We start from the raw sequence: 13,544 nt of genomic DNA, 5'->3' as shown, positions 1-13,544 counted from the left end.
TGTCCCTTTGTTCTTTTTCAAGGAAATAATTAATATCACTCATGTCAAATGAAGAAAGTTCAAAGGTCTAGTTTTACATAATTTAATTGTAAAAGAAGTATGTTATCAAAAATGAATGCAATTAGAGCTCAGTCTTACATTAATGTCCCATGCATCTTAATTGCACCTTGTGATTTCCCAGTATTCTATTGATGACAGGTTATTTTATTCTATTTTATTTTATTTTAAATAAAATAAATACTAATACTAGAGCGGAAACAAAATCTTACATGAATTTAAGATTTGACATTGTTTAAAAAACTTGTTTAAACTTTTAAACTTTTGTTTCTGAAATTTGGCTATTGGATACTTTTAAAAAGGTTTTACTAACTTTACAACATTAAGTATCAATATGTAAAATTCATTATTTCTACAGCTTATTCTTCTCAAGCCCTTAAATAGAGAGAATTGAAAATAATTTGAACTGCAAGCATAGTTTGATCCTGGTTTGTTTATCTAACCATAGATTGAACAAACCATAGTTCAATTTTCGATATAACTGGCAAGTTGGTTAGTTCAATAGCAGAAGCTTTCAGGCTCTTCCTCGTGTGCTCAGAGGGGGGGGGGGAGCATGCCAGGTTGAGGTTTGTGTAGAAATCTGAAATGGGCAGGATCCAAAGAGCTATTTTGGCTCATACAAACAATTTGAATTAGCCCAGTAGAATGGCTGACTGCTTTTCTTTGATCAGCTGACTCCATCTCAGCATCTCATGTGTTTAACTTTTGAACTTCCCTTCAGAATGGAGAGGCTGCTTTTTGAAAATCACAAGTCTAGAAATTTCTTAGACTCAGAATGTTATATTAACAGTTCTTTAGATCCTGGCCTAGAAACCTGAATTTTCACAAGCAAATGTGAGTTAGGAGAATTTGCTTGTGAATCACTTCTCATCTCCAAATTTGTTTCAGCTCTATTTTTTCTCCTTATATTTAGGCAGAAAAAGGTACATCTGCAAACTCTGAGAGCCCTATCTGAAGTACAGAAAATGTCACCACGTGAACGAATGAGGCTACGGAGGTTAAACATTGCTGATGAGACAGCACAGAAACTGAAGTAAGATGCAAAATATTATATTATGTGCCAAAAACAAAATCTTGAGTATCTATATCCAGATGGGAAGTACTAAATTCTTACTATATAAAGCAGATGTTGTGAACTTCTTTGTTGAAAAGTAGTACATAAATAATATTATTGTTGTCGACTCCAGGAAGGAACTGATCTGCTAACCCTAGCTGATATGTCATATTCTAAATGACATAATGGCAGCAGAGGTGCTCTTCCCCTGGACTTCGGGGCCGAAGCCCTCAAATCCTCTTTAGTCTATCCTGGGTGGTGTGGTCACCTGGTGGAGCATGATGATGTTTAATTTGCCGGTATGGGGGGTCCTCCAAAGGCCATTAGGTCCAGGTTGAAAAATTACCTAGGAGCACCTCTGAATGGCAGAAAGCCATAGTTTGAGTTCATTGCTGGCTTTCAGGAGAGCCCTTTTTATTTTATTTATTTATTGTTGAATTTCTATACCGCCTTTCATTAAAAACAATCCCAAGGCGGTTTACAAAAGTTAAAAACGTACAATAAAAATGACAATTAAAATATTAAGCTAAAAATATAAAACACATCTAATTTAAAAACTATAAAATACAAGCATAAAAACACATAGACACAAGAATAAAAACACATAGAAGCAGCATAGAAATGGTCATGTAAAAACCTATCTGTTTGGCCTGGGCTTCCAGGGATTTAAAACTGTTTTAAATGTTTTAATTGTTAACTATCTGGGCCGGGCGCAGAGCATCTGTGCCTCTATTTTTCCCCACCCGGCTGTTTCTTTCCTCCCCCCCCCCATCGCCATGGCAGCTTTCTCCTGCCTGCCCCATCTCCCTGCTCCCGCCTGGCCGCTTCTCCCTTTGCCGTTTCTTTCCTCCTTGCCCACCCACTTCTGTCGCAGTTTTCTCCCAGTCCCTGCCCAACTCTGCTGCCTCCTCCCCGCCCACCTCTGTCACTGTTGCCTCCTCGCTCTCCTGCTGTTGAGTGCCATTGTTTGGCCGCCTGCTGCCACCGTTCACTCCCAACCCATCAGCCGGCTGCCCATCCCCGTCGCTATCGTCCCCGTCACTATCCAGCAGCAGTCCAAACTCTCGCAAGAGCTGCCACACATGGGCTTAGCGACGGGTACGTCTAAGAGAAATAAATATATAGATAGATGGTTTTATACTGTTTTTGCATTGTTCTGTAATGATTGTTTTTAAAAAGGATTAATTTGTGAGTTTTATTTTTTATTGTTGTGCACCCCCCAAAGCCGTTTGGCTGAGGTGGCATATAAATGAAATAAATAAATAAATGCTCAGTAGCCCCAGGTACGGGAGATCTAGGCACATCTTGAGAACACAGAAAGAGATGTACTTGCTTTCTGTTTCTAGTGGAGAAGCAGAATGGAGAGGCCAAGCAAAGCTCTGTCCAAGTTCCCTGTCATAAATATTCTTAAACTTCTTTGAGAAGTATCTGGTGCTCCCAGATACTTGTGGGTCCTTCCCTCCTGGTCTGGCTAGTGGTTATGGGGCTTGACCTCCTCGTGGCCTCAGCAGGGGCATAGAGGCAGTCGCATAGAGCGGGGCAGTTTAAGCAGCACTCTCTCCCTTGTGCTGGCTCTACCATGGGCTACCCACTCGATTGCCCAGGAGACCCTCCTCTGGCCCCATCTCATCATCAGTTGGAGGTTTAAATACACTTAGGCACTCGTTGCAAGTCTCACAAGACTCCAAAGCCCCATCCCACAAAACTTCCAGCTCTCGTGAGACCGAGCACATCTCACTGGTTGTGTCTGTCCCCTCCTCCCCTGCCCTGGAACTTTGTCACGGTGCCCGAGCTGAGAGCCCCGGCCACCAATCTGGCCACCATCGCCCCCGCTACCTCTCTTGGAAGCAGTGGAGGTGGGGGGTCAGGTGCTTGTCCCGCTTGGGGATCAGGCAGGTCTCTACAGCACTACTCCAATTAGTAGTAATCACTGCTCTCTCCCAGAGCAATTATATTTGTTGCCACTGTCAAACTATTTTGGTTCAGATTATTGTTGCTCTCATCTTCTAGGCATATCTATATGCAAGTTTCTCATTTATTTGAAAGTGCTGCTTATACACTTGGTCAGCTCTATTAAGGTACAGATCTGCTTTATTTGATAGGAGAAAAGAGTAAATATAGTAGAAGTAAAAGGACTAGACTCTACCCATTTTAATTTACATGAGTATTCTGTTTAGAACTCCAAGAGCCTACTTTAGGTTAACAAGTATCTCTGTCATTATAAGTGAATAATGGTTCTATTAATTGTTGATGACTACTGGAGTAAGTAACATAGCTTTACCATGGCAAGGCAAGCCAAACAAAGAATACATCTTAATTTAGCATTCATTGCCTTCTTGTGAATGAAGGCAATGATGTAGTGGAGGTTTTAAATCTTACTGAGCAGCAAAGGTGTTGTTAGGTGCTGTCTTAATATGCAAAATGAATATGAAGTATTAACGTTTTATTTATTTATATAATTTATATACCACCTTTGTAAACTCTAATATAAACCACCTTTCATAAAATGTATTCCAAAGTGGTTTCGTTAAAACACAACTGCTTGAATAGCAGATACAGCAGTCATTTGAAATGTCATACACTTGTTATTTGTAATGCAGAATCCCAGAATTCTCTTTCTTTTCAGACAGCTGGCTGAAGAAAAATATCAAGAAAATCTCAAAAGGATGCGAGAGCTCAGATCCCGTAACTTTCACCAAGTGAACATAGATGTGCTTCATGTAAGGATAGATTTTATCCTTTGCTTAACTTTTCTAAAATCTAAGCAGTCCATGGCCAACATCCTGTGCAATAGGACCTGTCATGGCTGCTGCACAACATAAAAGGCAACCCCAGTGGTGTTGGACCAACAGGTCGGAGGTGGAAGGACTTAAAATGGCTTCCCAGCAGGTGTGCAGTGCTACTTCCATTGGGAACCCTGGAAGTAGTGCTGCACAATAGCTGAGAAGCTGTTTTAAGTCATCCCTGATGCCCCAGTGAGTCCCTAATGCTGACATTTCAATGTGCGGAATGTCAGCCACAGGCGCCACAGGCCTACTCTCCCCTAGCTATGCCCTTGTATCTTGTGAAGGATATAATTTGACCAAATTTTAGAAAATTTGGGCAGAATGGCTGATTTCTAGCAGTTTTAAAATGTTTTGAATGGCACTGTTTAATACCCTTTCTTGTCCTCCCCCCAAGCATTTTAAATGTCTCCTTTTGACAATTTAGTATCTGTCAGAAATTCAAGGATATTGCAAGGGTGTGCCCTTAGCAGGTTTAGTGCAAATCGGTTATGTATTCCTACAATTGTGAGATTTCAGAGTTCCCATTTTAAACCAGTTATTTAACCAAGGGAGGAGTCTTGCTGCTGGTGGAAGGAGCAGTGTTGCAGAAGTGTGTATTTGTATGATGGAGAAAAGGGGCAGTTGCATCAGTGTGTGTTTGTGTGTGATGTGCTCCTGGATGTTTGCATATGGTGTGCTGTGATGTGTTGCATGTGACGTGTTTGTGTGATGCAGTGCTATGTGTTTGGGGCATGTTATATGTTGTGGTGTGTGTGTGTGACATCTGACATATTGTGGCATGTTTGCATTCTGTGACATGTTGCAGTGTTTATGTGTGGCATCCAAGAGCACTGGATGTGGTTCCCATCTTGCCCAGGCTTGCCGTCTCAAGCACTGTATATGAACAGGCTTGGATTCAGAAATTAAACAAACCACAATTTAGCTGAACAAATCATAGTTTCATATTACATCTGAACTCAGCCACAGGGACAGTTTCCTTATAGAAATGTTCAATTGCGCTAAAGGATTCCCCAGGAGAAACTTCTTGTTCAACTCTTGGCTATCACGGAAACAACTAAGATGGTTTTTAAAGTCAATTGGTGTTCTTGCCAAGTTCACTGCTTTGCTTCCCACTCTGCATGATATAGTTGTTTAATGTGGGCCAATTTGAACAATACTCTGAACCACCCCCTTAATCACATGAGAGAAGTGTATGAGCCCGCATGCGTTTCTCCACATGCCACATCATGTTCTGATCATGTGGAGGGCAATTCATCCAACCCCCCCACCCCCAAAATTGTGCAGTTATAATACTATATTAAAGTAGCATTAAAACCACACACTAAGAAGAGGTTCCGTTGAACCACCCCCTGCGCAATAGGCAGTGGTGTTACATGGAGGTAGACTTGAGTGTCCACTTGTCTCCCTTGTGTGTTTAAGGAGCTAGTCTGGAACAGCATCCAAACTGCTCCTGTGTGTCTTGAAATTAAATAACTGTTTTTATATGTAAGTATTTTTAAAATCCTGCTGTTTTCCTAGTCAGAATATTGATTACATTGTGACCATATTATGATCTGTTGATTGTCTTTATTGCTTTAAATAAGGAATCAGAACAGCAAACTTCAGAATATCTGATTAAGTCTCAACCAGTCATTGCCTTGGACTACCGATCCATAGGATTCAGTAACCAAAGCAACAGTGATACACCAGACAGACTCTGCATGTCTGATCCAGTGGAGCATGGTAGGAGTTTGTTGTTATATTTTCCATTTTTGGAAGTGCAGTATAGAAATTGAATTATTAATAACAACAACAACATGCTATGTCTGTCCTTTGTCTAGTTAAAACCTGATTTGAAACAAGGTGTTGAAATAAATGTCTTGTAAGTCTTTAAAATGGTAGGAAAATGGGGTGGGGGTGGGAAGAGTTCTGATTAGATACAATCTATGTAGATATGGCTGAAATATTTGCATTTGAGAAGTATCAAAGGCTTTGAACTTTGGAGTGTGTGTGTATGCATGGAAAGTGTCTCATGATTTCACTTGTGTATATATTCTACAGCAGAAAAATGAGAAACAATTTTTGCAAAGTTGGAATCATCTGAATGGGAGGTCCTTCACCAGCATTGTTCTTCTAGGTGTGCAGATCGTGTCATTTGCTCAGGGCTTATTATCAGAGGCGTATCTAACGTGAGGGCAGGCAGGGCACGTGCCCTAGGTGCCACTTGAAGGTGGGTGCCAGTGCCATGCTGTTAAAAAAAATTACCTCTAGCCCCTTTAGGGGCTTCCTAAAGGCTGTGGGGGTCTGCAAAGGTTCCCTCTGCCCCTCTGGCCTCTTAATTTACCACCACAGTCCATCCCAGGCTGATTTTCGGGCCCGTTCGGGCCTGCAAACATCGGCACGGATTTTTTTTATTTTTAAAAATGGCTGCTGCATGTGCTCAAATGGTCACTGTGAAGCCCTAGGCCTTTCCAGGCCTTGCAGAGGCCATTTAAGCATGTCTGGCTACCTCCAAAATGGCCACCACGCTGATCTTTGGAGACCCGAATGGGCCCGAAAATCAGCCCAGGACGGGGTGCGGTGGTATATTAAGAGGCCAGCAGGGGGCGGGGGAACCTTTGCAGACCCCCCTGTGGCCTTTAGGAAGCCCCCTGAAGGGGCTACAGGTGTTTTTTTAAAAAATTTAATATAACATGTCAGTGAGAGTCGTTCCCTGTCAGAATAGACAATGCCAAGCTAGATGGAGTGTCTAACTCAGTGGTTTTGGGTTTTTTAAAAAAATTCAAATATCTCTCCAGCCAAAAGGAATAGAAGGGCACTTCCAGACTTGCTGTTTAGTCTGGAACTGTGATACTGTTTTTATTGGGTACATGTGTGCGCTACACAATGTAGTTCTCCATCCTTTGTCAGCCTGCACTGTTGATGGAACTGCCTTGGGGATGATTAGTCAACACCCCCAGTTTGGGTGAATGTGGGAAATTTAGATCAAAAGGGGAGACAGTTCCAAGCAGTTTTAATTTGTGCAAGTGTCTGAACTCAAGAAAGCCAGTGTCTGGCTTGGGAGAGAGGTTTTAATTAACAAAAGGAGTTTATTGTAAGAACAAATAAAAGTGGTTTTTGCTACAGTAAGAATGCAAACCCTACAAGTATCTTTACTCAAAGTCTGAAGAGCTTGTGATAGGCAGATTCACTGCAGCTCTAGCCTATATATTCATTAAAATGATGTGGTATAGCCCTGAGGTGAAAGATTGGACTGTACCACTTCAGGGTTGGTAAACCCCTCCTGTATTCTACCAAAAGAAAACAACAGGGCTCTGTGGGCGGCAGCAGTAGAAATCAACTTAACTGCACATTTTACCTTTACCTTTTACTTCAGGGTGCATATGGGAATCAGGTTTTTGAATGTTTTTGAGTATCCCCCTTTCAAGTTTGAGACTAAAATGTGGGAGACCATATATGCCACCCGGAGGTCCTTAGAAGAAGAGTGGAATACAACTGTAAAACAATAAATGTCAAAGCAATTATTTCTTTGTTTCTTGGCTGTTGAGTGCAGGGGGTTATCAGACATGGGTCCCCAGGTGTTGGACTACAACATCCATCACCCACAGTGGTTTTTTGGCTGTGGATGATGGGAGCTGTAGTCCAGCAACATCAAAGAGCACACATTTGAAAACCTCTACTGTAATGAATTATGCTCCCTGCAGGGATCAATCATGGATGGCTCAGCCAATAGGGAGGCGACAATTTTGGAGACTGTTGGAAAACCCAGTTGCTGCTGAATTCTTACAGGAACCTTGTGCTGATTATGTGTGGGAGGTGGGCTTGTTTTTGTATTTCCCTTCTAAGTTACTTTTCCCCACCCTGCTGGAACAAAGCAGTTTATATTCTAAGTTTGCATCAGATGGCTTGGACAGGGGTGCAATTTCAGTGCTTGCCCTGGGCGCTATTTTCCGTAGATACGCCTCTGCTTATTATAGTATACATCCACATTGCAAAAGGAAGGAAGGGACTAATGTGTATTAAGCACAGGAGGGCTGTACATCTGGAAGCTTGCTGGATGTGAATCTGGCCCTGATAAACAATGTGTGAAGATGCCCCCTAAAACAGAGGGTGAGCCAGGAGGACAAACATTTCAGTTATTGCCTTAGGTAGCTGGTCTTATTACATTCATCTCTCTCACTCACACTCACACTCACTTTGGTGGCTAACTTCAGACTACAATTCTCCTACGTGGAATATATGTCACAGCCTTCATGCAGCTTTCACTGACTTTCCAACATGGATTCTTTCCATGGAGATTCATTCTAATATTTTAAGTAACCATCGATCTGAACCTGCAGGCTTTCTGAGCAAAATGTAACAGTTTGTGATTATCTGAACAGGATTTTAGGTATTAGGGTGGTCGATTTTAAATTCAGATGGTTCTATTCATTTCTGTTTATTATACATTTTTATACTGAGGATTTTATTGCTTGTTTTAGTTTATTCTGAGATGATTAACTATAATTTTAATATTGTGTCCATGTAATAGCATGGTAATGCTTTTATTGATATTTTATTATCAGCCACCTAGAGTCTGTGGAATATAACTGAAAATAAACAGAATAAATCCCTTTATTTTTAAGCTGTGTTCCTTGATCCATGTGAGAGGTATTAGCCTTCAGCTCCTACTAAAGCTGGGCATCTGTGTCCTCTGATGCAGGTGTTTCTGAGAAAGTGATGGCAAAGTCAGAAGTGTAAATGAATAGCTAAAATGCCTGCCTGTCAATACAGAAAGCTGTTAGGTTCAGGACTGTGCTGTGATAACTGTGTTCTATTTTTCATTGCTGTCATAAAGAGCAGTGATGCACTGTGCAGTCATGAGGGGTATTTTACTCAGAAGTCTGGGCATTTTAAATTCAATTCCGATAAGTTGCAAATCCAGTGAATTACCCTGTAGAATAACACTGAGGATGTTCAGGGTTGCTGCTTAGTTTATCTAGAACTAAAATGCTTCATCAAATGGTGATCTGACTTATTGGGAATTATGTTTAAAGCCTGTCTTCAGTAATAGTATTAGGGCTCATTCAAATGGGGTACATCAAAACAGTGTACACCAAAAGAGATTTGCAAAACAATTAAGATATGCAAAACGATTTGGAGACAACGGAAACCATAATAAAATCAGCAGTTGGACAAATGAATACAGCAATGAATTAAATATGATGAGCTGAATGAACTAGATTGTTGTTCCCTTTTATACAAAGACATTGTTGTCTGAAGAGGAGAGTTTGCAAATGTTAATTAAAACATTCTCTTAGCTCTTAGAAGGGAGGGAATAGAATGTAAATCCTCTGGGATGACATTCCATAATCTAGGAGGAATGACCCTAGAAGGTTCTGCCTTCTGGGTTTCTCCAGCATGTGACCCCCTGAAGACAACTTGTAAGGCAGGCATATTTACTTGGGAGTAGATGATCCTTCACATAACTTGGCCCAAACTATTAAGGCTTTAGGGGTAACAACCAGTACCTTGAAAGAAACTGGTGAGCAGTGAAGTCTGTTTTAAATATAGGGGTGATATCCTCTGTCAGAGCAGCTCCATCTGGCCACTCTGTTTTACACTAGCTAAAGTTCCCAAATATTCTTCAAGGATAGCCCAACAGAGTAAATTGAGATGTGACATGACTAAGACACAGACCACAGTGGCCAGTTCTGTCTTCTCTAGAATTTTAAATAGCATTGGAAATATTCTCAAGCACTGTATAAAATGTAAAATAGATGGGTTTGTACCATAAAGGCTGACAGTCTAATTGAAGCAATACAAAAGAAAAAGAGGATGGGGAGGGGAAAGAATGAGCAAACTCAGGTACCACCTTGTCTATGGTGTCTTGGGGCTACAGAATTGACTGAGGAGAAGGATGAGAAGGCCTATAGCTTAGTGGCAGAGCACATGTAGAAGGTCACAGGTTAATCTCTGGCATCCCAGATACGGCTGGGAAAGCTTGCTACCTGAAACCCTGGAGAGGCCCTGCCTGGCAGTGCACGCCCTTTCTCCCAGAAAGAACACCATGGCAAGAGACAGACCGGCCTGGCCCCAAGCATCAGCCAGGGAATGAGCAGCTGCAGGGAGCTTGCTTCGCTTCTCCCACCTTCCCCAAAATTCCCATTTGTCCTGGGACTGCAGTAGTGAAGGGAAGGACACCCTGGACTGTAGCAAGAGAAACGAGGATTGGTGGTGGTGGTGGGGTGTGTGTGTGTGTGTGTATGTTGTATTATAATTGGTTATAAGCCACTTTGGGGAGCTTTTGATTGAAAAGAAAGGTATACAGTTTCAAAATAAATTAACAATAAAGTAATGGCCATGAATGGAGACAGCTGTGGGAGTGGAATTGCTAAATAGTAATTGGTCCCAGCTGAGCTAATGGAAGGGGCCTCCTCTTTTCACTTCTCTGGAAGCAGCCAGATGGAATTGCCGCTAATGGAGACTAATCCAGCAGGGAAAGCAAAATGGCAGTTGATGTTGATCCCACTGATACAGTCATAAAGACATAAGAGCCTTTCTGGATCATACCCCAAACCCAGCATCCTCTTTCTCACAGTGGCCCATCAGATGCCTCTAGGAATCCCACAAGCAGAAGAGGGAGGCATGCTCCCTCTTCTGCTATTGCTTCTCTGCAACTAATATTCAGAGGTACTGAATCTGGAGGTAGTCTATATCCATCAAGACTAGCAGCCATTGATAGATTCATGGAAGATAGGTCTAAGCCCCCTTTAAAGCCATCCAAGCTGGTGGCCATCACCACATCCCACAACAGAGAATACCATAAATTAGTTATGCACTGTGTGAAAAAAGTACTTCCTGTTGTCTGTCCTAAATTTTCTAGCAATTAGTTTCATGGGAAGATCCCTGGTTCTAGTGTTGTGTGTGTGAGAGAGAAAATCTCTGTCCACTCTTTTCACTCTATGCATAGTTTTATAAACCTCTATCATGTCTTCTCTTAGTCCTTTGTTTCCCTAAACTAAAAAGCCCCAAGTGTTGTAACCTTAATAGTAAGGAAGGTGCTCTAGCCCCCTAATCATTTTGATTGCCCTCTTCTGCACCTTTTTCTTGTTCTATAATGACTTTTTTGAAATACTGTTTTTAAGTATTTTAATTGGTTTTAAATGGTTTTGAATGGTTTTAGAATTGGTTTTATGTTGTTTTAAGCAGTATGTTTTAAATGGTGCTTGTTTTTATGTTGTTTTTAAACCTGTGCACTGCCCAGAGCCTTTGGATGGGGCAGTCTATAAATAAGTAAGTAAGTAAGGTGAATAGAACTGCACACACAGGACTCCAAATGTAGCTATACCATAGATCTTTATAATGGCATTACAATATTTGCCGTTTTATTTTCAGTTCCCTTCCTAATGATCCCTAGCATGGAATTTGCTTTTTTCATAGCTGCTGTGCATTGAGTTGATATTTTTTATAAGCTGTCCGTCACAGCTCCCAAATCCCTCACCTGGTCAATCATGGCCAGCTCAGACCCTATCAGTGAATATATGTGAAGCTGGGATTTAGAATAGTCTAGTAGAATGGTCTGGCTTACATATGAGACTGTTCCCCCACACACACTGATCAAGCTTATGTTTTGAAAGCTAATCATGACTGAAAGCTTCTTACTTTATGTGTGCAGAGGCCAAACAAGTTGAATTTTATCCAAGTGTGAAAAACTGCAAATAAATGGTAGCTGCCACTAGAAAGCAGTGATTGTGGACAGTGTGTCCTCTAACAGTGATTCCCAGATGTTGTTAACTACAACTCCCATAATACCCATTGCAAAAGCCATTGCAGCTGGGGATTCTGGAAGTTGTAATCAACAACATCTGGGAATCTCTGTTAGAGGGAACACTGATTGTGGATTCTTCAAGTATATTTCTACTTTTTAAAATTTTTAAATCAGGAAACAGCTCATACATATGGGGATTGTATGAGTTGTCTGTATCACTAACAAACAATTCTTATATTTATGCTAAGCAGAAACCATCTTTGAATTTACTAAATTTTATTGGTATTTATATTTTTCACACTTATAATTGTACTTTTAAAACATTTTATTTCTTGCTCTGACAGTATTAGACATTGAACTTATAAGTATGTGTTTCTTTAAGATTTTAATAAAAATAATATATGAAGTGGGTTATACCAGCCCTGGGCAAGGAGTGCAACATGTTCCTAGGAACAGCATGTTCCCCATTTGTTCTCTAAGTTCCTCACTGCCCCACTGTCTCACCTCCCTATACACACACACACACACACACACACACACACACACACACACTCTCTAATAAAAGGAATGGCATAAAATGATAAATTGAGGGCATTAAAATCAGCTATTCACTATCTTGAAACAGGAGAAGAATTTCTGTGACATTTCAAGCTAAGCATCATCAACTTGTTCTTTCACAGTATCAAGGGAGAAAATCTGTGTGGGATGAAACCATATTCTGGAAAATATGTCCAGGCAGGAGAGACACAATATGAAAGTAAGGGACAAAAAGGGGAAAAAATGAAATGGAATGTATGAGTGGGTAGAATATCAGGGCAGGAGCAAAGTAAGAACAGAATGAAAACAGCAGGTATTCAGCAGGGGGAATTGGTTGCTTTCTCGAATCTATTTTTATCAAATTATGATGTATGGACCTAATAGGCTTCCTGTATGACTCTTATCTCTCTCTAACTCTGTATTTGGAAGTTTTGCTGTGCACTCTAGAAAGCTGTACACAGAGGGCTTCACATTCCCTGCTTGGGTACTCAGAGGCCATGATGTTCAGTACTTGATATATACAAATTAATGGGTAGTTCAGAGTGCCCATTATCATATTGTATTTATGTTCTGATTCATTGCCCATAAACCTTGTTGCTCTTCAAATCCAACATACTAGGCGGAATTGAGTAGTTAATATGTACTTGCTTTGTAAAGTGTTAATTCAACAGTTATTTTCAAATATCTTTTGGTGGGGGAACATGTAGCTGTCATATGATAAGGCTTGTGAAGCTACTTAACTATTTTGTGGGGTGTTTTTTTTTTTTTTAAAGAGTAAAAAGTAGAATTGAGTTGAAAGAGGAGGAAGTTTCATTAATTTAGACCCCCTGAAAAGTGCCCCCCACCACATCAGATTCTCAGTGGGTAAAGGGCTGTGCCGTTGTTTGCATGGGAAAGAGAGAATGAATTGACCTATTGCCAACCAAGCCAATGATCCCTATCTTTTCCCCTCAATAGGGAGTGGAACCACAGTGCAGCACAGCAAGACAAGAGCTCCAAACTGATGACAGATATTGAAGTGTGAAAATGAGACTGCACCCCTCAGCTTGTCTGGGGGAAGTCTCTTTGCCCCAGTCTCATTAATGAGGCATGAGGCAGACATGGCCAGCTGATTGGCCAGTGGACGTTGGGGGGCTCGGTTTGCACAGCCATTGCGCGGCATGCTCCCGCCTCCGTCACTCTGCATTGGTAAACAACCCCTCCTGACCATCTCAGCCATAGTGTGGGCTGCGGCTGGTCCTCCTTTGTGGGGCCAGGTAGGAATTTTTTGGCTCACAGCAGTTTGGCCTTAGCTGGGAGTCTTGTTTGTCTACCTCGCAATATGGGCTTAAGGTTGTTAGGTTTCCCGGTCACAGTGGCAGGTACAGTGCAGTTTAATGGG

The 13,544-nt window shown here is 41.3% G+C and overlaps 1 protein-coding gene across 10 annotated transcripts in view; it reads left to right on the top strand.

The window, feature by feature from the left end:
* The window catches only part of NEK11 (NIMA related kinase 11), a 159,465-nt gene that overhangs the window by 66,377 nt on the left and 79,544 nt on the right, over positions 1–13,544 (top strand). For all 10 annotated transcript variants that reach the window (XM_053258979.1, XM_053258974.1, XM_053258970.1 and 7 more), the window contains 3 exons: positions 971–1,090; positions 3,738–3,831; positions 5,481–5,619. In XM_053258979.1, coding sequence (XP_053114954.1) covers positions 971–1,090; positions 3,738–3,831; positions 5,481–5,619 — 353 coding nt within the window. The remainder of the gene's footprint in view (positions 1–970; positions 1,091–3,737; positions 3,832–5,480; positions 5,620–13,544) is intronic.

Source organism: Hemicordylus capensis, chromosome 6 (assembly GCF_027244095.1).
Source record: "Hemicordylus capensis ecotype Gifberg chromosome 6, rHemCap1.1.pri, whole genome shotgun sequence".
Classification (NCBI taxonomy): domain Eukaryota; kingdom Metazoa; phylum Chordata; class Lepidosauria; order Squamata; family Cordylidae; genus Hemicordylus; species Hemicordylus capensis.
This window is presented reverse-complemented; position numbering and strand designations above follow the sequence as displayed.